The sequence below is a fragment of the Nipponia nippon genome, unplaced genomic scaffold, assembly GCF_047370975.1.
Source record: "Nipponia nippon isolate SJK-2023a ecotype South Korea unplaced genomic scaffold, ASM4737097v1 scaffold_1, whole genome shotgun sequence".
NCBI classification, from domain to species: domain Eukaryota; kingdom Metazoa; phylum Chordata; class Aves; order Pelecaniformes; family Threskiornithidae; genus Nipponia; species Nipponia nippon.
In genome coordinates, this window is record NW_028262290.1 from 1925383 (window position 1) to 1950051 (window position 24669).

Below are 24669 nucleotides of genomic sequence, written 5' to 3' on the forward strand. Positions count from 1 at the left end.
ATAAAGACCTGATCATGTTGTGGAGCAATTTTGGGCGGGCTGTATGTTTTCTGTAAGTAATGCTGCAATGCGTTGTCCGTCCTTGGCTCACTGTGAAGAAGCAGTTGAGCTGATGACCTGTTCCTTCTCCTTCATGGTCTGAGGGCTGTAACCCTGCTCTGTCCGCAGGGACTCCAAGATCCCTGAGCCACCAGAAGGGCACAAGTGGAAGGAGGTGCGCTTTGACAACACTGTTACCTGGCTGGCCTCATGGACGGAAAACATCCAGAACACTTTGAAGTACATCATGCTGAACCCCAGCTCCAAGCTGAAGGTTGGAGTGATGCTGTTGTTCAGGCAGAGCTGTTGCTTGTTGGGCCGCTGGCTTTTTGCCAAGTGGAAAGATCAGGGGAAAGCAGAGATGTGGATGTCAACAAAAATGTACTTCCCCCCCTCCCCCCCCCCCAAAAGGCGGTAAACTAAATTAATTGGTACGCCATTGGGTGGTGAGGGGAAAGACAGATGATTGTTAAGCATCGAGCCTATTCCAGGGGATGGATTGCTACTGGCAGAGCCATGCCTGTGCCGTGCTGCTCGCTTGTGTCCAGGGAAGGCTGTTGAAAGCCAGGCAGGGGCAGAGAGGGTCCACAGGGATCAGAGTCTGTGGGCTTGAATTCATTTCTGCAGGGGGAGGTGGGATCACCATCTGTAGTACCATGGGAGGGAGGGAGGGAGTGAACACTGTGGGGAGGGAAAGGTGATTTAAAGCTATTTCCAATCCTCAAAGAAAATAAGGAAACTGTGTGCAAGTTGGGCACAACTGAGCAACTGCATCGTGTCAGTCCACGTTGGTAGCATCCAAGCAGCAATGACCATGGTTGTGCAGTGCTTGACTACTTGACTCCTCACTTGCTGTGTACTGGCTGCTAGCTGGTGGGGGACACTCCCAGACTATGAGCAGCTCAGACTGGTCCAGGATCCCAGGTCCAGCACAGCCAGCAGAGGGCACAGAAACCCTAGATGAGCTGCTTCTGCTCTGATTTTTCCACTTCATGGATTTTTCTCAAGAAAACAATGGGGTTCGAGCAGTATTTAGATGCTGGAGGTGTTCCCAGAATAGGGTTTGACTGGTAGGGGTGGAAGGAAGATGAGGCACTAAGTCTTGGCCCCTTTTTCCAGGGGGAGAAGGACTGGCAGAAGTATGAGGTAGCCCGGCGCTTAAAGGGTGTTGTCCATAAAATCCGTGCTCAGTACCAAGCTGACTGGAAATCCAAGGAGATGAAGAAGCGGCAAAGAGCAGTGGCCCTCTACTTCATTGATAAGGTACCTGCGGCCTCACCCTGGCCCACACGTCCCCCATCCCTGTTGAGGCTGGGACTTAGCTTATCTGATCCACCCCACCCTGTAGGTTTTTTTTGGTGTCCAGTGGTTTTACTAGCCAGGGTTGCTCCTTATGAGGCATCTGGCAATGATCATGGAGGATGGTGACTCCTATCTGCTGATGCTCCTGTGAAGACACAGTTGTGCGGCAGTGCAGGAGCTGTACTGTCTTTCCTGGACTTTACCAGCGTGTGTCTGTCTATGTGATGGCAAAGGCCCCAGTGGAGAGCTGGGTAACTGTATTCTGTGGGGAGGATATTTTAGGGTTTCTTAGAGCAGTGAAGTAATCTTCTGCTGGAGCCAGTTAGTTCTTGGTTTCTACCAGGGTCCCAGCAGCCATTCAGTGAGGCACTGTCTCTTTTTTTCTCCCTGATGTCCATGTCCACATTGACCTTGGAAAGGGGGATTCTGGTGGGCTGGGATGGATGACTCGTTGTCTCCTTCCAGCTGGCCCTGCGAGCTGGCAATGAGAAGGAGGAAGGGGAGACTGCGGACACAGTTGGCTGCTGCTCCCTGCGTGTGGAGCACATCAAGCTGCACCCCGAGCTGGATGGGCAGGAGCATGTGGTGGAGTTCGACTTCCTTGGGAAAGACTCGATCCGTTACTACAACAAAGTGTCAGTGGAGAAGCTGGTGAGTGGGGCAGAAATGGAGGCTGTGGCCAGCATGGCCATTTAGTGCAGGGTTAGGCTCGGTTCACTTGGTGGTCATCAGTCCCAAATCTGTATCTGAAATCCATTGCAAAGATACCTTCTGTGCTTTAACACCACGGTGGCAGCACATATGTGAGACGCAATGGTGCTGGGTGATGAGGACACATATGTGCTGACCCTGGCCTGGAGAAGGGGGAGAAACTTTGGGATAGGGCTTTCAAGGTTGTTCTAGCCCATGAACCATGAGAGAGAAGTTCAGCCTCCTGCTGGAGCATCCTTAGTTGTCTGGTGGGCATTAGGACTTGAACTGTCCTCACTGATACTTTATTTTTCGTTTTGCTCATGGGATAGATGATTTTAATGGTGTTTGTGGGGAAACTGGAGTGCCAGGGATAGCAGAGATGGGGGGGGGGGGGAAACAGCCTGTGGCACCAGTGGCTTTGAGGTCCCAGTGGCAGCCCTTGAAGTTGAGAAGGTTGGTGGTGTGGTAGGATGTGTACTACATGAGCCTGAATCAGAGTCCGTCTGGACAAGGAGGAAGATGGAGATGAGGGAGATGTCTGGGAGCAATTTGCTCCTTGTCCCTGACCAGGGCCATCCTTTCCTCATCTTTAGGTGTTCAAGAACCTGCAGCTGTTCATGAAGAACAAGGACCCAGCAGATGACCTCTTTGACAGGCTCAATGTGAGTTGTCACTTCTAAGCTTTTGAAACAGCACTGATGGCCAAGAGGGAGTAGAAATTAACCCATGACATCCCTGTCCAGCTTGCAGGCTCCCACTGATGGTGTCATCCCTTACTCTGGTTTTTACTCTCTCCCTTCCAGAGACACCACAGTAACTACTTGAACACCCTGTTGGGAGGCTGTGATATTTTTTTCCATCTTCTTTCTGTACTGGTAGCATCTCTGCTTCTCTGAATGCAGGCTTGGCTGCCTGCCTACACCCACAAGTAACCCATGTCCCTGCTTAGCGAGGTGACTTTCTGCTCCTTCCCTCCTCTAAGTCATCTGCTTGGGCTTTTTTTTAGCCTGGGAAGGCCTGCCCACGCACATGTTGCTCAGGGCATTGCTGGAGGTGTCAAACCTCAGTCGTTTGATGCTTTTGCACCTCGCCGGGACTCGGTAGAAGCATGAGAGGCTGCTGGAGCACAGGGATGCTGGAGAGGTGTGCTGCAGCCTTCCCTCCTGAGCTACTCCCTTACAAAAACCTCTTCCTTCCTCTTCCTCGGTGTAGGATACGGGGTGCTACCACCCATGCTCCCCCTGTTCCTGCATCCCCTACAGAGCCCCTTGCCCATCTTTCCTCTGAAGAGGCTGCTCCTCTCTGGTTATACAGGATTTATCTGTGATAGGCTTTCTTGGTATAAATAAGGCTTCCTCCAAACCCCGGATGACTCTTCTTAGCATCTTCTGTTTCCAGTCCAACTGCAGCCCCATGTGCTCTGTAGAACAGATATTGGATGGGATATATGTGAGATGTGATATTGGATATGAGATATGTCCTCTTGGATACAGATGGGCAGAAACTGTTGACTTCCAGGGAAATTCTTTGTGGGTTTAGGTGGAATTTGTGCCAGTTTTTGGTAGATGAGGGCCTGACCCAAAAGTAGATCTGCAAGCTACAGGAGACTTTTTTTAATGCCTAATTCAGTAGCTTAGGAAGAAGATAGTCTGAAAAAAAAGTGCTTTATTGTCCTGGCTTCTGCTTGTTCTCTTCCTTTTTTCTCCCCCCACTTTGTCCTATCTTCCTTCTTCCAGACATCCATCTTGAACAGACACCTCCAGAGTCTGATGGATGGTTTGACTGCCAAAGTGTTCAGGACCTACAATGCCTCCATCACCCTGCAGGAGCAGCTCAAGGCACTCACTAACTGTGAGTTACTAACAGTGTTCATGGTATCACCAGCTGAATTGTGCGGCCAGTGGGCTCAGTGTTGTCCATCCATTGCCTTGGGGTCCCTATAACTGCCTGCCCCTCCTCGGCAGGTGATGCACCATGTTGTAGAGTGGGATGTAACTTACGGGGGCATACAGCAGGTTGGGAACCGTGCTACGTGAGAAATAGTTACCTGCTCAGCGATAGTCTGACTCACTGATAGCCAAGATGGGAGTATTTCTTTTTCCTCCTTCCTTGCGTTACTGGTTGGTTGCATTATTTTTGTCTGCCTTGGATACGTGAGTGATGAGGCACAGTACCAGATTCAGTGATGCTCAAGTGTCCTTCACCAACTTCCACAACCAGTATTATTCTTCCCTAAGAAAGGATGGGAAAGGCAAACAAGTTGCTGTTGTTCTGGTCTGTTCCCTGCCTTCCCCAGCTCCCAGAAAGGAGACATAGTGATGCTTCCATTTATTTCCAGCTGAAGACAACGTTGCGGGAAAGCTTCTCTCCTACAACCGAGCTAACCGAGCTGTGGCCATCCTGTGCAACCATCAGAGGTCTACACCGAAAACCTTTGCGAAGTCAATGCAAAATCTCCAGGCCAAGGTGAGACAGATCAAACTGAGAGCCCCCAGACCTGATCTCACCTGATCTTGTTTGCTTTTTTTTTTGGGGGGGGGGGAAGGGGGCAGGCGATGGGGAGAGGGTGAATAACCTGATGCCTGAAGAGATTGCATTGATCAAGTGTGGCAGGGAATAAACCAGGAACAGTGGCTTTTTTAATCAGTACAGAGACATCAGCAACCCAGGGTGGACAGGGATGGGGTAAGCTCAAATGCTGGCTGAAGCACACTTGGCACAGAGTTTGTTTTTTTCATCACTTTGTTTCTTCAAACCAAGCTGGGTGCCTTTTGTGATGGCACAGTTTCAACACATTTGGCTTGGGACCAGGGAAATAGGTTTTCCTGTCTGGCTGTTTGCAGGAGGACCAGCTGAAGTTTCATGGGTCTGCTATGAAAATACCTCAAAGTACCACTTTTAATGGTCCTCAGCTTTTGTTCATGCTCTGCTGGTGAGCTTGGGAGTTTTGCAGTGTGCCGCAGCACTGTCGCAAGCCAGTCAGTCTTGGGCAGTTGCACAAGACTAACAGATAAGAGCTGCAAATGTTTCTGCCATCAGTATGGTGAGGAACTTTTGCAAGATGCTAAGAAAAGTTTAATCTCCAGCAGGTGCTGCAGGGGCAAGTTGTTGGGATTGGAGTAGGACTGGTGAGAAATTTGAGGAGTGGTGTGGCAAAGGAAAGGGAAAGAGGGAGCTGAAACCTCCAGGGAGGACAGGAGCATGGGCTGACTTTGTATTTACCTTCCCAGATTGATGCCAAGAAGAAACAAGTGGAGGAAGCCCAGCAAGAGTTGAAAAAAGCTGAAGAGGAGTTTGAAGATGCAAAAGATGCCAAAGCAGCAGCGTGAGTGACTCTTTCTTACAATACTCTTTTGCAGAGGGACTGTGGATGGGGGTGGTATGGCCCAACACCCTACGTGCAGCTCAGGAGAACTGACATGCCCTTGTTCGGTACCAGGTGCCTCCTGTCCTGTGGCAGCCTGGCAGATGGGTGGAGGTCTTGTGGATGGTTCCTTGCAACAGCAGGATTGGAAGGAGCTCCTGCAGGGAGATTTCTTTGGGATAGGTCGCATCTCTCTGAATACTCAGACTTCAACTGAAGCTGCTGGCTTGGAGTTATCCTAAAATGCTGAGGTGCAAAGGATGCCTAGCTTGGGGCTGGTGCTGGGGATACACAGACTAGCCCTGATGCATGGTTTTCTTGTGGGACACTTGAGTGGTGGATTGTGGCTTGTCTGATCTTTGCAGCAGTCATTGCAAGGGGTCTGTTCAAATTTGCTCCCCCCTCCCAGAGCCCAAACGGGGCTTCCTGCCCAAAGAAGGCTGGAAGAGAGAAACAAGTCTTGTATTTTGTTGTACTCTGGGGTTTCTTGTTTTCTGCTCGTGCCCTGTGTTGCTGAGATGCAGAGCAGGTTGTCATGCAGGTTGTTGCTTGTGGAGCCTGAATTTGAGGAGGTGGTCTCTGCTGGGTGCTGGTTTTTGTGCTTGCCCAACTTTGGTGGTAATAATTTAAAAACCAAAAGTGTCTTATCAGGTTAAAGTACTTCAAATAGGCTAGTGCTGAATGGCATCTTCCATTTTTGCCATTTTGGAGTATTTCTAGGCTCAGGCCTTATAGGACTTAAGGTGAGTGTAGAGACTACTCTGAGCTGAAGCTCATTGGCTTCACACCATCCTCCCAGGCAGCAGCAGATAAGGAGAACTGCTCTGTATTTCACCTCTGCTTCTTCTTTTCCCCTTTAACACGCTGTCTGTGTTGCTCTTCCTCTGACCTCAGCAATGTGGAGAAGAAAAAGAAGCTGTTGAAGCGGCTGGAAGAGCAGCTGGCCAAGCTGAATGTCCAGGCCACAGACAAGGAGGAGAACAAGCAGATAGCTCTGGGCACATCCAAGCTGAATTACCTGGACCCCAGGATTAGCATAGCCTGGTAAGTCCTGGGCCTGCTATGGGGCAGATGGTCCTCTGAGATGTGCAGATCACCTAGCCCTGCCTGGGGAGGGGGATAAACGCACACCTGAGCCTTTGGGGGAAAGGAATAAGTTTTGGCCAGAGAAACCCGCCTAAGCCCTGAATGTGTTGGGGGAGACGAGTAAAGTCTAAAGCTTGAGGCTTCCCTTGCTGCAAATAACTGTTTGCAGATGTCCCTTCTGGGTTCAGGGCACAAAGGGATCACTTTGCACATCATTATCGAGAGTGGCACAAAGGTAATTTCTTAAGGCGCTTGGGGCTAGGGAGTTTGCATGGGTAGAAGATGCTGCACCCTGAGCAGAGAAGACCTGTGGTGGGAGCAGAGCGGGATGGGGAGCACATCCCCACTGCTGTCTTGTGGTCTGTGCAGGTGCAAGAAGTTTGGCGTGCCCATTGAGAAGATCTACAACAAGACACAGAGGGAGAAGTTTGCCTGGGCGATTGACATGGCCAGTGAGGACTTTGAATTCTGAGAAAGTGCCTTTCATGTTATGTCATGCTCCTTTGGTGCTGTTGGAAAGCTTTTTTTTTATGTGCTGCTGCAGTCATTGCAGGGGTAGGGCTGGGGTGTTGCCTAATGAAAGAGTTTGATACGGGTATTTTGTGCCTTTTTTGTATACAAAATAAAACACACAGTTTCTAGTTGAAACAAGTATTGCTGACTTGCGACACTCATCCTGACAGCAGTGACTTCGATGTGAACTTCTAATTCCCCTTCAGAGTTGCCAAGTGCTTTGGATCTTTTCTTTCCTCCTCCGGAGTCTAGGAAGAAGATTGAATGAGAACCTTAATTGTGCTGATAAAGAAGATTAGATCTAATCCTGTCTCCTTGATGTAGTGGAGCTGTGCTGCCCTTTTGAGACTCTCTGAATTGGCTTGATGGGGAAACATAAGGCAATAACAGCACTGAAACAGGCAGCTGCAGTATAAGACCCGGGCTTGGGTCAGGGATGCACTGGGAGGAAGGGAAAAATCTCAGGGTTTTACGTGTCAGGGTATTTTGTGCCCTTTCACCTCCAGGAGAGGAGAAAATTGTGCAATTGCTCAAACGTAATCAAAATGGAAAAACGTGGGAGGGAGCAAATATCATGGCAGGAGAAGGAGGGAGGGGAAGAAGCTGGATTAAAAAGCAGGTTTCACATTGGAGGGATGAAATTCACCTTGGCACGAGCAAAGTGTACTTTAGATCACCCCCACGTGGTTAAACCGTGGTCTGGGAAAGGACATCTCATTTGGGGCCATACTTTTCCCCCTACTTATTTCAGTTCACTCTGGCTCAGCTCACTGTATCCGTAGCAGAAACTAAACTGTCCAGCCACAGATTTAGCAAGGGGAAGGGATGATGCTGACGGTGGGGCTGGACCAGGCTCCGGTGGGCTGTGAAGCGTGCTGAGGAGTGGTACCAAGCTTGCTGGAGCTGTGCCTGTGTTGGGATGACAGCTTCGTCATCAGCCTGCATCCTCCCCAGTCTGCTCCCGCTGGGCATGGAGCAGGCAGGGACTGACAGCATAAACTGCCAGTGCTTGCTGCCTAATTGGCTGCTTTTCAGAAGAAGAAAAAAAAGTGATATCAGCATGTACCTGGCAACAGTTAGCCTACATGCCAGTAAATCTCAGGTGTAAGCAAGCTGTTGCATTGGCAGCAAAGCCTTCTGGCATCTCAGGGCTGATGTTCAGGTTGTTATAGTCCAAAGCTCTTGGTGCTTCCCATGTGCTCATTTACAGCCACTTGTTCTTGTGTTTAAACTATTGCTATTTTGGTTAGAAGTCAGGTACTTGAAATGCATTTCATTAAAACTGGAAGTGATTTTTCTGAGTATTGGTGACTGGAGGCTTTTTACAACTCATCCAAGATGTGCTTCTCCTGTGAGCTGATGTGCAGAAGTCTGAGGCAGGGCCCAGTCTCTATAATGGGGTCTGCATGCTTGTTTGTCTGCAGGGGATTAGGTTTAATAGGAAATCTTTTGCCTTCAAGCAAAGAGTCTGCCTGCAGATCTCAAAAACCATTTGTGCTTGGTCCCTAAGGGCCTGTGTACAAAACTGAGCCACTGAACTTGAATTGCTGCATGATAGCAGAGTTGTCACAAATGTATGGGGAAAATTCACGGGTGAAGCCAATGCTGTTTTACCTGCGCTGGGGTGCGCTCCACCACTTGGCTGACATGTGGTAGCTTGTGAAACTCTTAACCGGACTGTTTCTGCAAGCCCCAAAAGCTCATGTTAGTTTTAATGAGGCAACTGAATCCTAAAACAGGGATCTAAATCAATCTGAATGGTGGCAAAATTTATTTTTCTGGCAAAGGTAGACCAGTTGTCAGCTGCACAAGCAACAGGCAGGCGCTGCCAAGCATGCTTTGACCCCTGTGTTGGATATGTACCTGTGAAACAGAGGTAGCCAGTTTGGTCCCAATGGATGGAGATGTTTTTCTGCCCACCCTGCTAAATGCTTTCTGGCTTTCAAAAGAGGTTAAAGAGAATATTTGCCACTAACTGTCACGGAAAGTTTGTTCCATCCCAAATAAAGCAGTAATTCTAGCCAAGCCCCTAGTGAAACAGTGCTCCTGTTTTCCAATAGCAGAAAAAAGGAGCAAGATGCAATTGGATGAGCACTATGGGTGTTTCCATTAAACCAATAGATTTAAAGTATTTCCTAGAGGAAAAAAGTCTCTCAAGCACCATGTGAGAGAAAGGATCTGAATTAGTAAGAGCAGCTGCAGCAGTTTGAACAGCTGCTGGGGGAGCAGTGGAAAAATCACCCCAGAAAGCAAATTCTACTGCAGTTTTGGGGGGAAATGAGTAACTTGGTCCTTGGCCTCTCCTCCAGCAGGTTCCCATCAGTGCTGTGATCCTCAGCTGGGTTACTGGGGTGGAAAGAGTGGGTAATTGCTGTCCTGCATGGTCTTGTCCATCCTCACCCTGTTTCTGCTGGGGTGGTGGATCTACAAAGTGGGTGCTGGCAATATGTGATGCTTACAGGGCTGTGCTTTTCTCAGTACTCATTGGCCATGCTCAGATGCTCTGGATGTCAGAGCTGCAAAGACCTGCCAGTGTCAGCTAAATAGTAATTATTGCCTGTTCTGTAGGAGCTTAAATGAAGCGTCCTTTCCCCAAAGGGTGTTACCCTGGATTGTGTTGCCCTATAAACCAGTTCTATGGGGCTTAACCATTTCTGTCAAAAAGGTTAGTGAAACCAAGATTGGAAATCCAAGTGCATGGGAGGTATGAAGCAAAAGCAAGGTGGAGACTTCATGTGTTTTGCCAGGTGTCAAATAACGCGTACTGGGGTGAGTAACACACTGTGTTTGAAGTGGCTAAGCCTTAAAGAGAGGCTGATAAGTCTGGGGAGTGTTCTCCTGGCCCTTGGCCATAAGTGAGATACAGGTTGGAGAAGTTGAGGTACTTGCCATTGACATCGCGGTGGCACGAAGCAGCAGTCTGGCCTAATGCCCAATCCGACAGGGATTTTCCGCTGCTCAGGACCCTGTAGAGCAGGGTCATGGCCCATCGTAGACCCCTATGAGAGCAGGATCCCTCTTCCAGCCCAATGGTGTGGGGTTATTTGGTGACTTCAAGCAATACTGGCATACTTAGATAAACCCTACCTGCCTTGGCCCTTCCAGGGATGTTTTCAACTCAGCTTCTCCAATGAAGTGCCTTTTCTGTAGGCATACAAAAACCTGTGCTTTGATGCCTAGGACACTTGGTAGCCCAAAGCCAAGATACTAGCATTTTTGCCGGTATTTGACTAGCAAAATGCGAAGTCAAAAGTTTAGCGTCTTTCCTTCACAATTTCTGCCGCCTTTTTTTTTTTTTTATTTTAAAGCAAAAAAAAAAAAAATTGCAAAAAGGGAAGATCTGGTCTTAGGCAAAACCAGAAGTGGGATCTTCCCCTGTAACTTCTTGACTTACTAACGTGCTTTTCATAAAAGCTTGTTGTTCATATTGGTTGGGAGGAGACCTGAAGGCAAATTTACCAGGAACAAAGCTGACTGCTCACTGATACTGGGATGAGCTCAGGGCTGCTCTAGTTACATAATGATGCCTTAAAAAAAAACTTCTGGGGGCTGGAGAATGTCTCCCTGCCTGCAGGCTGGAGATGTCCTGCACTGGGTGATGGCACAAGGACAGCACTGATACTGTGGCTGTTTGATAAGATAAACCTCTGTGTGGTAGGAGGTAGTGAGAAGTTCCTCTTACCTTGCTTTGGCATTTGCTGCCGATGTCAAGCCGCTTCCCAGAAATGCTGAGGTTGGGAGGGTCTCTGGAAGGCTCAAGTCCAACCTCCTGGTGAAAGGAGGGACAACTTTGATTGGGTTGCTCAGGGCCTTCTCCAGCCAAACTTCAATATCTCCAGGGAGGGAGATTCCTCCGCCATATCTCAGGGTCCCTGTTTTGGCAGTTCATGACTGCAAACTTTTTTTTTTTTCTTCCTTATATCTATCTGGTTGGAATTTCCCTTGTTGCATCTTAGAATCATAGAACCGTTTAGGTTGGAAAAGACCCTTAAGATCATCGAGTCCCATCGTTAACGTATCACTGCCCAGTCCACCACTAAACCATGTCCCTAAGCACCACATCTACACATCTTTTAAATACCTCCAGGGATGGAGACTCAACCCCTGCCCTGGGCAGCCTCTTCCAGTGCCTGACTACGCTTTCGGTGAAGAAGTTTTTCCTAATATCCAACCTAAACTTCCCCTAGCGCAGCCTGAGGCTGTAACCAGCTGCTTGTCCTTTCTCTGTGCACCTCCAAGGAGAGTCTGGCTCTGGCCTCTCCATAGCCACTCCCCATTAAATAGCTGAAGGCAACAACTTGATCCCCCTTAGCCTGCTCCCCTCTAGCCTGCTCTGTTGCATGGGGTCATTCAGCCCCGCATCTGGGACTTCGCTGAATTTCACGAGCTTCTCTGAACTTTGCCTTGCACTGAACGCCAGCCTGCTGAGCCTCGGAGCGATGTGGTAGAAGCTTGTGGCTGAAGGAGGTAGGACCGTCTCAATCTATAGCTCGGGGGTGGGTACAAGCAATGCCTCTCTCAGCATAGGAAGTTGTTTGAGCATCTGGAGGCTCTGATGGGGCTCCGTCCCTGCCTGTTGCTTCTGCATCAGCATCCTGGAGAGACAGGAACATAAAGCCTGCATGCTGGCACCTTTTGCAGGCACTAAAACCTTTGGACCAAGCCGTGCTTATCAGAAACCTTCTCACGTCGTCCTTTCTCCTGGGGATGAGTCAAACTCTTGATGCATGGCCAACAGTTTATTGATCCTCATTGATGAAAAAAGTGCATCAGTCTCCTGTTTCCTAGATCCACTTTCCATAGTGGTCAGGGCTGGCAGCGGGGTTGGCAGCACTGCTCCCCTGCCCATCAGGGCCATGGCGGGTGGAGAAGGGGTCCTGGCGGGTGATCTGAGGAAGAGCAGCCATCAAAGCTGCTTAACCGCTCTTTCATCTGCTTAATGACAGGGCCTTTGCTCACCCGTAGGTGGTTCAGAGATGGGCTTTTGGCTGATTCATCTTAATTGGTGCAGAGAGGGAAGTGGGCGTGATGAAAACTCCTCAGCGAGGTGCATTTGCTGTTGAGCTGCTGCTTATGCTCTGCATCTGCTCCCTGGTGAGCGATCAGACTAAGGGGAAAACAAACCAGCTGTAGTCTGGCAGATATGTGAGAGGCGGGAAATCCCTGTGGGGATGTGAGGAAGAGAAATGCAAAGGGTTTCCAGAGGGTTTTTCCTCCCCTCCCTTCTTCCCTTGAGGTCTGATGTTGCAAAAATAAAAAAAAAAAATAGGAAAAATAGAACAGAAGCTTTAAAGGGAAATGCTTTTGTCAGTATGAGAGGAAAGGGGTAGGACAACATTTAAGTTGACACTATCACTGCTGTGCTTGAGACCCTCTGTCTCTGAATACAACAAATGGAGGTGGTTCCTTTTTCAATGCAGTTTAGTGAGAGAGAAGATCACATCTGTGGTTTGGCGTAAATAAAACATGTGCTTAAGGAGCTCCCTGGGTTTACACAGTTGTACTCTGTGTCTGTCAACAGTCAGCCAAGTTCAGACTGCTGTAAGATAAGCTCAAATTGGACGCCTTTGCCATGTGTTTGTAAATGCAGCACTGCTGGTGCCAAGGAGAGTGGCTGCAAAGGAAAGCAAATGATTAACCTCTGAGAAATTGGATCCTTGTGATAAAATGAAGGGCGGTCTAATGAGGGGCAGAGGAAAGGCTTCCAAGGCAAGGATAATATTCCAGGATATCAGGTTTGTGCCCTGCGAAGGAGAACTGGTACTTGCTCCCTGCAGCTGTGGAAGGGGGACAGCTGCCCATCGTGGGTGTCCCACAGGGAATGAGTAGATGACCCATAGGCTGGTTCTTCCTACAGCTTCTTTTTAGCCATAGTAGTGATATTTTTGGCCAGCTGAGCACATGTGTTATTCAAAAGAAAATAAAGAATCAGGAAGAGCTCAGCTCAGCTGAGCTTGTCCCAAGCTCTGAGGAAGGCTTCTCCAGACCTTAATCCTGAGCCACTGCAAGATGGAGCATGAGGAATTTCAATAAATTACTTACTTAATGTTCTTAATCTAAGTCTGGATTAAGCTGCAATTATGAGTGATTGGCTTGACTCAGAAATAAGCCTTTGAATAACTGCTTTCACAGCTGCAGGAGGTCTCATAAGTTCCTTCTGCTGCCACGAGCCTGAGAAGAGCATGATGCGAGGTCTCTGCAAACTGAGGTAGCTTCCAGTGGTCCCCTGGGGTTGCCCTGTAGTGCCGGAGGGATGGTGGGGCAGATAGCTGATGCCTTTCAAAAAAAATGCTGTGTTTCTAGCTTGGTGGATTGCATCCAGACTGCCCCATCTCTTGGAAACAGGGCAGATTATTTATTTACCAAGCTGGGTCAGACAAGGAAGTCTCTAATCCCTTCCCACAGGTCACCTATGCACGAATGAGCTCTTTGGTTGTTTTTTTTAAAGCTGTTCTGTGTAATCTCTTTCGTCTATTTCTCAAGCTATAGCTGGACTCTTGAACTCCTGAAGGTTTAGTTTGCCAAAGCGGAGGACAATGGGGTGGCAGTTATATCCACCAGCTTTAATTAGGGTTTGTGTTTCCTTCTTGGTAGTCTCCCAAGCAAAAACAGTTCCTGACTTCCCATAGTTCATTCCTGGTGCTGCAAACCCCACTTTTGACAGAAACAGGACCTGGGGGAGTTAAATCTCCACCACCTGCTCTCCTGTGTATCCTTGGACCCAGCACTGTCCCCATTTCTGCATGCACAAGGATTCTCCACAAAAACAATCACGGGATGTGACCTCAAGTGCCTGCAAAAGTAAATTCTGTTGGCTGCCTTTCCAGGGGTGGTGAGATTTGAAGGTGGTGAGGGGAGGTGACCCAGCGGGGTCTCTCTTCCTAGCCCAGGCATATGGCACAATCCCATTATTTTTGTATTATGCTTCTCTTCCTTCTCCCTTGGGACCCTGTACTGGATGGCTACGGCCTCACATCTTATCCAGCTTTCTGGTTCATCCCCATGTCTTTCATGGGGTGTCACCAACCCCAGCTTTGTCCTGATGTAGCGATGTGTGCCATGTGAGCCTGCAATGGGGTCTTGGCAACGCTGGCAAAGAGCCGAGCATCTTTACAATTTGGCGTGTGGTCTGTGCTGTAACAGGCTGTGGTTCAGTCACGACCCCCTCCATGATGTCCTCCTTTATTGCTTTTAGTTATGTTTGATTTAGTTTCATTTTCCCTACAGGTAGGCTTTGCAGTGTGACCCCTTTAGCAAGCAATGTGACTGGACTGTGGCTGCACAACCCCTGGCTCCCTTGCTGTGCAAATAGGGTTCCCCTCCCCCCCTTTTTTCCCCCCTTTCTCCTCTTTTATATTGTCACCTTTGAAAGAGCTTTGACATGGGGCTGTGCAGGATTGTCCTCATAGTGCCTTATTGTGTGCTAGAAAAGAAAAAAAAATAAACAGGAGCTATAATTCTATAAATAAAACAAAATAGCTCAGTCCAGTTTTTCCTCTTTGAGAGTCTAAGACAAGATGGTTTGTTATCCTTTAGCACTTTAATTTGGTATCGCTATTGCTAGTAACAAAGCCGTAAGCTTTGTGCTGAGTTTGCAAGACCTCAGGATTGAGGCTTGTTAGGTTTGCTCTGACTGAGCTTGTCTTGACCTGCCCGAGGCTGCTTTTTTTAACTTGGCTGAGTGGTAAGAGCAATTTTTCTAATTGACCAAGTGGCTATGGCTAATTTGTTTTACTTTTGTATATCATTGTACAGCGCAGCTGTAGGTTTATATAGATAGCAGTAACAAGCCACTATGCTGTGTAGATAAGGTATTTATGACTCTGACCCAAGATATAGTGTAGAGAAATGCAGGCTTGGTACAACAGCAAAGGTCTTGAGAAGTGGAGATGTGGGATGTGGTGCAGAGGAGTGCAGGTATGGGGTGATGAGGTGGGACCTGGGCTGGAACTGGAGACTCCTTGGCTATAAACCATTCACTCAGCTGAAGAAATGCAGACCAGGAGCTGGACCAGGCTGGTTTTAGGGGTAACAAACAGTACAAAAGTAGTACCTAGCGTATGTAAAACGCACTGCATATAGTAAATTGAGATGTAGCTGCAGACCAATGAAAAAAGCGTGTTAAAAAAAAAAAAGATACTAAACATAATTGAAATGGCTCAGTGGATCCTGGGGAGAGGAACAAGGAACCATCAAAATGAACATCTTATTTTTCCTGGCACAGGGCTCCAGATGCTGACAACTCACCATAATGCCACCAGCATGGAAACCCCCAAGAGTGGGAAGGGTGACCCTAACACCAAGAAAAGGGATAGAAACCACTAAGTGTGTGTAATAATTTTCATAATAATATCATTCTGTATAGGATTATTCTTTGTTTTCCTATAGTAGTCAATCTAGACCAACAATCATTCTTGGATGAGACTGTTAAGATTTCAATTATACTAATGATACACACACACACACACACGGTGGGCTTTCTCCTTGCCCATAAGATGAGATTTTGAGGTTGTAGCAGTAGCATGGCATCTTTCTCCTGGTCTTTCTCTGGTTCTCTTGGGCTCCTCTCATCTTACTGGTACCATGCCAAGCTTAGAGTTGTGGTAACAGAGCAGGCAGAGCAGCACGTGGGCCAAGTCACGGAAGGGAAATTCGCATAGCCACAGGGGGAACAAGCCTTCCCAGTGCTAACCCAAGGCTCTGGGCTTGGCCCCAATTGGGCAACCAAAGATGGAGGTCCCGGTCCTCAAAGAGTCGCTCCTCCTTGCGGACCCAGCATGCATATCCCCTTTTCTCTAGGACCAAAGCACAGCGTGCAAGTCCAAGAGTCCCCATCCCCCTTCTTGGGTGGCCTTGCTTCCTCCTAGGTTGGTCACCACTTCCTACCCACTTTTTATCTCCTGTCTTCTTTCAAAGAGGAACTGCTGCTATCAGTAGCAACTGCTTTCCTTTTGGCTTATTTTGAGCTATTAAGTAACATGCACTCAGGCAAATGCAGCGCACAAAACTCGGACAGCAGATGTGAGCACTGGGCTCCTGCAAGGCTCTGCAAGTACTTGTCAGCCCCCTGGTCTGGGCTGTGGACACTGTGCAACACGTGGGTTGACCTGTGTCAGCCTTTGCATTGGCCCCCCTTCTGGCTAGGACTCCACGGAGGGCTGGGAGCTGCTTCCCCCGAAGACCGTGCAGGCAAAGAAGAGCAAACGGAGATGAGGGCTCTCCTGGTGGCATGTCTGGCTGCTGTCCTCTACATGGACATCAGTGAGTTGCTCAGGATTCCTGCAAGGCTTGGGCTGGGATGGAAAGAGCTGGCATTTTGGGGGGAGAAGTCACATGTATAACTTCTAAGTCCAGTGGTCTTTAAGAAGTCAGTAGATGGTGATAGATAAAGAGCTGGTCTGCACAGTCAGCTTTGCTTCTCCTTTGTGCTGTCACAGCTGCCAAAAGACTTGTCCTGCAGACACCCTGCAGCCTTGGGCTTCCCACAGAGCAAGCCAAAATCTGTCACCTTCCCTTATTCTCACGATCTGCCACTGGAAAGAGTCCTTTGGGTTTTGTCTGCAAACCCAATCGTATCTTGAGATCTGCAGCTAATGCTATGCTTCTTGGGCAGGGGTGCAATTAAGCTTTGAGATAAAAATTGAGTACAACCTTCACTGCTCTTCTGGCCCTGTAACCATTTGCTAAATGCTGTAATAAGGTAGTTCAATACCAATGTCTGCAGAAAGCCTCTGCTGCCCACTCACCTGGAAGGAGGGGCTTTCTACAGGGAAGCGTGTGCTTAGCAGTTTTGGGTGTGGGATAGTAGAAGGGTAGAATTGGCTCAGCCAAATCCTCTATGTCTTATTCTATGTCCTGTGTCCTGCATGAGGATGGGAAGAGGTCCAGCTGGGAAGGGATTTCTTGCTTTGACCTCATGCAAATCATTTATGTTCTCTTCCTGTAGCCAGCTCGCTGATGTGCTACACCTGCACCCAGAAGACCAGCAATGATGAGTGCTTGACGACTTCCCGATGTGTCAAAAATGAGACAGCCTGCATCACTACGATTGTGGACACAACTGTTGGTGAGTCCCACTGCCATGAACTGCCTGGGTTGTGATCTCCCAACCCTGCTGCCTAATGCTCCTGTGTGTCCCAACCCCAGCGCTGCTCTCGGTGGGTCTGTGTCCTTCCCCACTTTCTGCTCCAGTGCACTTGGGTCTAAAATGTTTCCCTTCCATGGGGCTTTGGGAGAACTTGAATAGTGTTGGGTTACAGGTTAAGCCCAATTATTTCTTTGCTTAAACAGCGAGGCAGAGGGTAGTTAATGAACATCATAACCCACATAGACTTGGGTGATCTCTCAGGCTGCTTACACAGTAAAGTCAGGATTTGCCCTTGGAAGAAAGATTCATGGGTTGATTTTATTTGACTTTTATCCAGGCACTCAACAACAGAAGTTGATCAACAAAAGCTGCGTTTCAAATTGCAGTATGTTTCAAGACTTTTATAATTGCTGCAATTCGGACAACTGCAATCACAACAAGGCATCTGGGATGGGACCTCCCATAGCGGTGCTGGGAACTGCAGTTCTGGTCAGTGTTACCAGCCCCCTTCTCTGGACTGGACTATGATGAGATCCCTGTCGAATAACCTGTGCAAGCTTCTTAACTCATCCTGGTCCCCTAGCACCTGCAGTCATTTTGCCCGTCTGTCCCCAGAACGTCTTCTGAACATCAGATGTTCAGGCATGGAAAGGGCAGTCTGAAGCTAGCTTGAGCTTGATGGAGAAGAGATCCCTCAGTTTTTCTTTTATAGCTTCTCATGCAACAGGGCTCTGCAGCCACCATTAAAAAAAAATTCCAAGATTATTTTTTTTTTTTTTTAATTGAGTGTTGACTCACAGCAGGGCTGGGGTTTTGCAAGCAGCATGGTCAGGTGGTTCATGCACGTACACAGAGAGCTAAACAAATGGAGGTGAGTAAGAGGAGGATGCAATCCTGATCAGCACAGCCCCAGATCAGAGTGTGTCTCTTGCTGTTTCAGCCAGGCAGTAATTTCTGAAGGCTTATAGAAAAAGGTCTGGAAAAATAATGAATTTGCATCTCTGATGGTATTGTTCTAGTATGCTGCCAAGACTCTGGTCTTGACAAGGTCTGGGACAGCACGGGGAGGGCATATTAGCAAATGAAACGCCCTGTGTCAGTTCCTGGCCGTGGCGTCAGCTGGTGCCCATTTCTTAAAGCCAAGCTCTCTCCCTCCAAAATAAGGTGTCTGAATCCAAAATACCAATTGGAAAGTAGATATGGAATTGCCAGGGATAGTCCTAGTTGGTCAGGCCAAAACCGTGCTAGCAATTAAACAGCGTGGACAACTGTGGGACAACCCTTGAAACTGTGCATGGGCCCTCCATGTGTTATTGGTATAGACATAGCTGCTTCCATGACAGCTCTTCTGCAGTGTGGTTCCAGCCCCAGGGCAGCTGGAAGGGTGGTGACCTCCTCTGGAGCTTGTGACACCTGGACATCACTGCTGGATATCCCTATTAATGCCCCCAAGTACAGGTACGATCCTGTAACTTAATCCAGACCCAGCTAGGCTTTGGGCAATACAGGAGTCCCACAGACACCATAAAGACAGGTAATACTGGCAAACAGATTTGGGATGCCCCTGGGGCACCATTTCCCTGACCTGCTTGAAAGCGAGGAAGCCAAAGGGCAGGTTCTCAGAAGGATTTCAACACCTTGGTGTAATCTGGCCCCAGGCTGCCCACACTGTGTTCTTGAACTCGCATATCTCTGCCCCATGGCGAGGCTCCCACGGCGAGTACCTGGCCACCTTCACAGCATCCAGGAACAGGAACTGCATGAAAGGTTGGGTAGGAGCAGCCACAGGGTCTAAGTCCTTCAGCGATTTGGCATGCAAAGGGTTTAAGCCCATGTTAGTTTGCAGTAAACCCATGGGTGGGATTAGCTCTGAGCTCCTCTTGGCTTCCCTGGGAGTTAAGCACTGAAACATCTGTGAAGGTCTGAGGTGGGGACGGATCTGCGTCAGGGGAATGGTGATGGCAACCCACCTTGTTGTCCTGATTTTGGACAGGTCGCAACCAGGAAGGATACAAAGAATGAGCCTTGCAGGACCAAGCACAAGTAAATCCCTGGGGAGGAGGAGAAAGATGGAAGGAAAGAGCCGGAAGGAAAGAGCCAGAAGGAAAAAATCACTCTTCAGCCACTGTCATTAGACCCAAGGGTGGGAGGAGCTGGAGCTTACCCTCACCCAGGAGGTGCTCAACACACACAGCTGCCTCTTCTTCCAGGGCAATGTGTGCTTCAAAATGTAGTCTTCCCTGCCAAAAAACCCAAGTGGCACCATGTTGACCTGCCCCCTTCCTCCACCACAACCCTACCCAAAATGAAGGATGGGGAACAAGACAGGGTTAGATTCTGCAATTGCTTCAATGGGTTTTATTGAGGGCTGAAAAATCCCTGGTGGTGCATTCATACCTGGTGCTGAGAACCTCTTCTGTCCTGTAGCCCCTGGTCTACTAGCAAATGGGTGGGAAATGGCAATATGTACAGACTGGGATGATGCTGTGATAGATGGAAATATTTGGGAACCTTCTGAGATGCCACCTAAAAAGCGATGAGGGCAGGAGGGCCTTGCAGACATCACACTGACTACAGGGAAGCTGAATAGTTAAAAACTTCAGGACAAATAAAAGGAAGAGATGCCATGAGACCAAGCCATGATGTTTCTGTTCCTTCTTGTCGTTGTGGTTCTATATGTGGTCACTTGCCCGAGGCCTTTTGTGAGCAGAGCCCAGTATGAGGCTCCTAAAAGATGAGCAGATGCCTGGTTGACTTCTGTTCATTGACTTCTGATCTCTGTTCTCCATCCAGGAAGACTCAACAGCCAGAACATTGCAGAGGGCAGCCGAATAAAGCTGTGTTTGCTAGCCAGCTCCAACACAATTGTGTAGCGCGGTGCGGCACAGCCAAGAGTAAAATCAGGCACCAAGCTCTCATCCTGAAGGATGTGATTCACTTGCCTGCATGGGTCTGATCTCCAAGGCTGAACCTAAGCAAGGGAAATAAACCGTTCCTGGGAACATTCCCTGATCTGTAATGCCATCGTCCACGACATTTAATTAATCATTTAAATTGCTAGCACATTCCCTGGCAAGGTTTTAACATGGACCAACCACCATGGTCCCATGCAAGAAAACAAAGTAGAGAGCACAAAGGCAGGACTATTCACAAGAGGCCCTGTTGATGTCCATCTCTTGGCTTCCGTCCTGGAGATGGTCCTGGACACATTTAATTTGCTGATATAGCTGCAGTCTGGTTTCTGCTCTGTGATGCTGGATACTGGGATACCTTTTGTGGAGCTCTCTGCCCTGACCCAGCCAAGCACTGCCTTCCGTGCTGCAGTCATGCTTCTTCCATGTGTTGACCACCCAGGGTGACACCACCATCCTGAGTCTCGCATGTGCCTCTGAGGAAATGCCAGCCATGGCAGTCTCATACCTCACACACATGCATCAGACATACCTGAGGCCAGGATGGTAACTTCCCAACTATCTGGCTCAATGGGCCACTGGCAACCCTCAAAACGCCAAGTGGCCCGTTGTGCACCCTTGCCCATCATCACAGTGGTCCATCAGACCACTCCTGTTGGTGGACCAGTGGTGGACCACTTCCCGTGGCCTTGCAGATCATCTTCCTGTTGTCAGTGAGGAGCAGATTTGAATCCCTGGACCAGGTGACTCCTCTCCAGCTCTGTGTCAGAGAGAAGATGTTCACGCCATCAGTCCTTGGAAGTGAGGGAATAAACTGAGTCAGCAACATTTCTTTGTTTAAAAAAAAATCAAGAATGTACCTTGTTAATCATATTGAAGAGTAACACAATTATTTTTCCCTTCTTCCTCAAAAAAAAGAGTCAAATCTGCTTAAAGCAAACTGCTTCTTTATCAGTGCAGACCTTTGCCAGGGTGCTTCCACTGCTGCAGGACACTGAGCGTTGGCTGTCCAGGCTGATATCCAGACTCCCCCAAGGACTCATCGCTGCAGGAGCACACCACGCAATGAATCACGCTGGGCAATCCTTATTCCCTGGAATAGGTCTAGCTCTTCAGTTGCTGCCTCGTGACGTCTGGGAAGACTGACACACCTTCTCCGGCATCCATGGTGGCACGCAGTCCCTGAGTCTGGCAGAACTTCATCTGTTGGGCAAGTGATGTGGCTTATCCTCTCCACACCCAGAAGGTGTATGTCCACCAGAGAGGAATGGTTAGTGCTCATGGGGTTATCAGGGCTGACTTCACCATCCTGTTGATCCTGTTTTATGTCAGCTGTATTGGCAGACCCAGTGGTTTAACAGCAGTGTCAGAAACCTCAAAAATATCTGCAAATAATCTCACCTCAATAATCCCCCCCTTTTTTTTTTCTGAAAAAGGAAGATGCTATGGGTTTTGGTGTCCCTTTGAACTTCCTCTGGCCATGCCTTCACTGTGATGAGCAATGATTAGTCCCATCAGATGCTCTAAATGTCTCTGATGAGCATGACCCCTGATTCAGGGATGCTTCTTCATCTGACTGATCTCCTGCCCAGAACTAATGTTGGCCCCCAATCATTTTAGCCTTCCCCTCAACCATTTAAGCTCTTTCTTCCACATGTTTTCTGAGCCTCTGCCTCTTCTCCTTCTGTATCTCCGTCTTCTAAACCCCAGGCTGTTTAGCTACAGCTGGATCCCAGTTCTCTTCCCTGCAGACTAAGTCTTGCAGGGTGGAGAAGGAAGGGGTGAACAGGCAGCTGATTGCCCAAGTGGCTTTATTCAAAGGGGCTGCTCCTGCTTCGTCCTCTCTACTCTTTGGTGGCCAGGCACGTGGTGACTCATGGAGATGCCTGCTGATATTCAGAACCAAACTTCCTGGTAACTCTTTTCTTGGAAGTGTGACAGGCAGTCAAATGGAGGCCCCAGAAGGGCTGAAATTATTAGCTCCAGCTCCACCCAGATTGTGAGCATGCAGAGAAATCATAAAGGCTGAGAACATTATATCTGACCGGTATCTAGCAGGACTCTGAATCAGATGCTCCATGTAGAATGGGGGCAAAGATATTTTTACCCTTTGCACAGATGTAGCAAAGGAAAGCTGTTGCAAAGCTGGAAATCAGCCTCCAGTGTCCCAGCTTCTGCATTTGAACCCCAAAGCCATTGCTCTCTTGTGGCAGCTGCTCTCAAAACCAAGATGCAGAGCACTTATGACTTTGTAGATAACCAGCAGCTTTTATAGGCAAACAGGAAATTATAAGACATTTCCTGTTGATATTGCCAACCATGAATATACAGCTAGATCTACCCTGATTCTAGATATTGGGAGTTCTCCAGGTCTAACCCTGGAAACGCACTTGGCAATAATCCACCCAGATGAAGCCATTAATTTATGCCATTTATTACCATTTTGCTTTGAGTAGCTGCCTTCACTGAACTATCTGGCCACAGATGTGATGATCAGATTGGAGCTAAACAGTACAAAAACCCCATCAGACATCAGGAGCACTGCTAGCCTGACCATAGATAAATTAAAGTATTAAATGCAACAAATGGAATGAATTGCCTTAGTGCTTTCACTCCTCTCCGGACCCATCAGACCAGCCTGAAGGCAATGCCAAGGTGAGAAAACAACCCACACGCATTCCTAGCCTGCCAAATAATGCATGATCCCTGCCCACTCTTTCAAAATTGTTGTCTTCATCATCACTCGGTCCAAACGCAGGGAAGATATATATCCTGTCCCCAGGTGAGGGTGCTTTTCCTGGGCTGCGGAGACGACTGAGAGAAGATGAAGGCCTCCCTCCTTGCCGTGCTGGCTTTGATCCTATGCGCAGTTCAAGGTGAGGTACCACAGTTCGCTACTAGACAAAAAAAAGTTGCGTGTTTTAAAGTCAGGGAGGTCTCGTAGCCAGGGAAAGAAATCATGGGAGAGGGTGCCTTAGCTCTTGCAGTGGTGCAGCTGAAGGACACAGTGGGTTTCTTATCTGTAGTCTCAGCCTGGATGTGTGAAAGGTTTGTTTTCTGCAGGGAAATTTCCCTATAGACTCATGCACTACTGGATTTTTATGAAAGCAAGACAGAAAAAAGGAAGCAGCTGCCACTGTTCTGCCTTTGTTAAGAGACTTTCCAGTGAGTTTGGCTGTTGAAATGATGCAAAACTGTGGTTATTTCTAAATCGCGAAGAAGTGCTTCAGCCTATGATAGCACAATACATCAGCAACTCTGTGCACCCGGTTCCTACTGCAGTCAGTGACGCCGTTTCTAGCAGCAGCAGTGGAACAGGGCCAGACCTACAACATCTGGCCTTGTGCAGCCGCCTGCCGAATGCCCCTGATTTCTGCCCATCTCAGAGACCCGACAAGCTTGCTGATTTCAGAGATTTTGGGACAAAGTTGGGGAATTAAGAACAAATTGGGTTGTGGACTAAATGGGTTAAGCAGCCTGATGCTGGGATATTGGGTGGAGATGTATATTTGCATATTATTTGCATTATAGATTAGATATTTTATTTCACACAGAGATTGCAAATGAAATCAGAACCCTCTTAAAGTATATGATCTTATAGCCTCTGTGGACAGTTAAGAAACCAAAGAGAATAAATGTTATCCTCATTTTGTAAGGAGGAACAGGGTTTGCCAGCACTTGGAAATTTGCCACATTGTCTGGTGCAGAAAAATAATTTCTTGGAATAGTTATTTCTGTGTCATTGTGGCCTAAGAATACCTTTCTGCTATTTAGCTTTGTTCACTTAGCAGAATAGTGATTCTGACAAATTTCCAAGTGTTAACAAGGCCCGGGGGACAGAGGGATTGTCTTCAGTGCCAAAATGAAGACTGCCCTAATCCGTGTTAGATAACCTAGACAGTAAAAATGAAGCATTAGACTGCACTTGCCTTAGGGCTGAATTCACACAGTGAAGAGTTAAAAACCTTTCTCCTTGCCTTTTTTTTTTTTAACCCAGGTAATGGACATATGTTTGAGGGCACTGAAGTCCTACCCAAAGATACAGGCATGGGAGACTGACCTATTTAAGCTATGAAGGTCCCAATTCACCCTATTCAACTGCCAACGCTTACTGCCCAATTAGGCTATAGTCTCTATATATTGTATATTATAGTGTCTCCAGCAACTAGAAAGGGTGACCCCAAGCCTTGGGACATCTCTGTAGACTCTTACAGAGGACCCTGTCCTGCCCAGCTCCCTGCATCACATCAAACCCAGTACCCTTGGCCCAGCGTGCTATTATTTTGAGTGCAGGGCAGGAAGGGCAGACTTGTACCATCGGTGCATGCATGCACAGATGTGTGCGCCTGAGTGCATGTGTTGGGTGTAAATGTGCAAGTGTGCAGATGGCAGAGTGGGTTGGGTCTGGCCAGGTCTTGCAGCCCCATTGCTTTCAGCCAACCTGCACCTTATGCATTCAAGAGTCAATGGAAAGCAGGTGGTAATTTTTGCTGCCGGGACTAGCAGCATTTTGTCTCCATCTTCCATATCCTCTGTCTTCTCTTGCAGCAAATGCCCTGTATTGCTACACCTGTGACTGGGAACAAAGCAATTGGAGCTGTCTGAAGGCCAAGAAGTGCTCGGACAAGGATGAGTACTGTGTGACCAATGTTGCCTCTGTAGGAATTGGTATG

General features: G+C 48.2%; 1 protein-coding gene across 8 annotated transcripts in view; it reads left to right on the forward strand.

Annotated features, from left to right (window-relative positions):
* TOP1MT (DNA topoisomerase I mitochondrial) overlaps positions 1–20006 on the forward strand; it is a 34227-nt gene extending 14221 nt beyond the window's left edge. For 6 of the 8 annotated variants that reach the window (XM_087738699.1, XM_087738620.1, XM_087738539.1 and 3 more), the window contains 11 exons: positions 169–313; positions 1159–1302; positions 1807–1992; positions 2628–2696; positions 3771–3885; positions 4373–4500; positions 5265–5359; positions 6293–6442; positions 6854–6936; positions 16944–17063; positions 17422–20006. In XM_087738699.1, the coding sequence (XP_087594825.1) occupies positions 169–313; positions 1159–1302; positions 1807–1992; positions 2628–2696; positions 3771–3885; positions 4373–4500; positions 5265–5359; positions 6293–6442; positions 6854–6936; positions 16944–17063; positions 17422–17612 (1426 nt within the window). In that variant the 3' untranslated portion in view covers positions 17613–20006. Of the gene's footprint in view, positions 1–168; positions 314–1158; positions 1303–1806; positions 1993–2627; positions 2697–3770; positions 3886–4372; positions 4501–5264; positions 5360–6292; positions 6443–6853; positions 7168–16943; positions 17064–17421 lie in introns of those variants that run through there. The other 2 variants (XM_009474037.2, XM_009474036.2) reach the window with 2 other exon arrangements.
* Positions 20007–24669: the final 4663 nt, after the last annotated feature.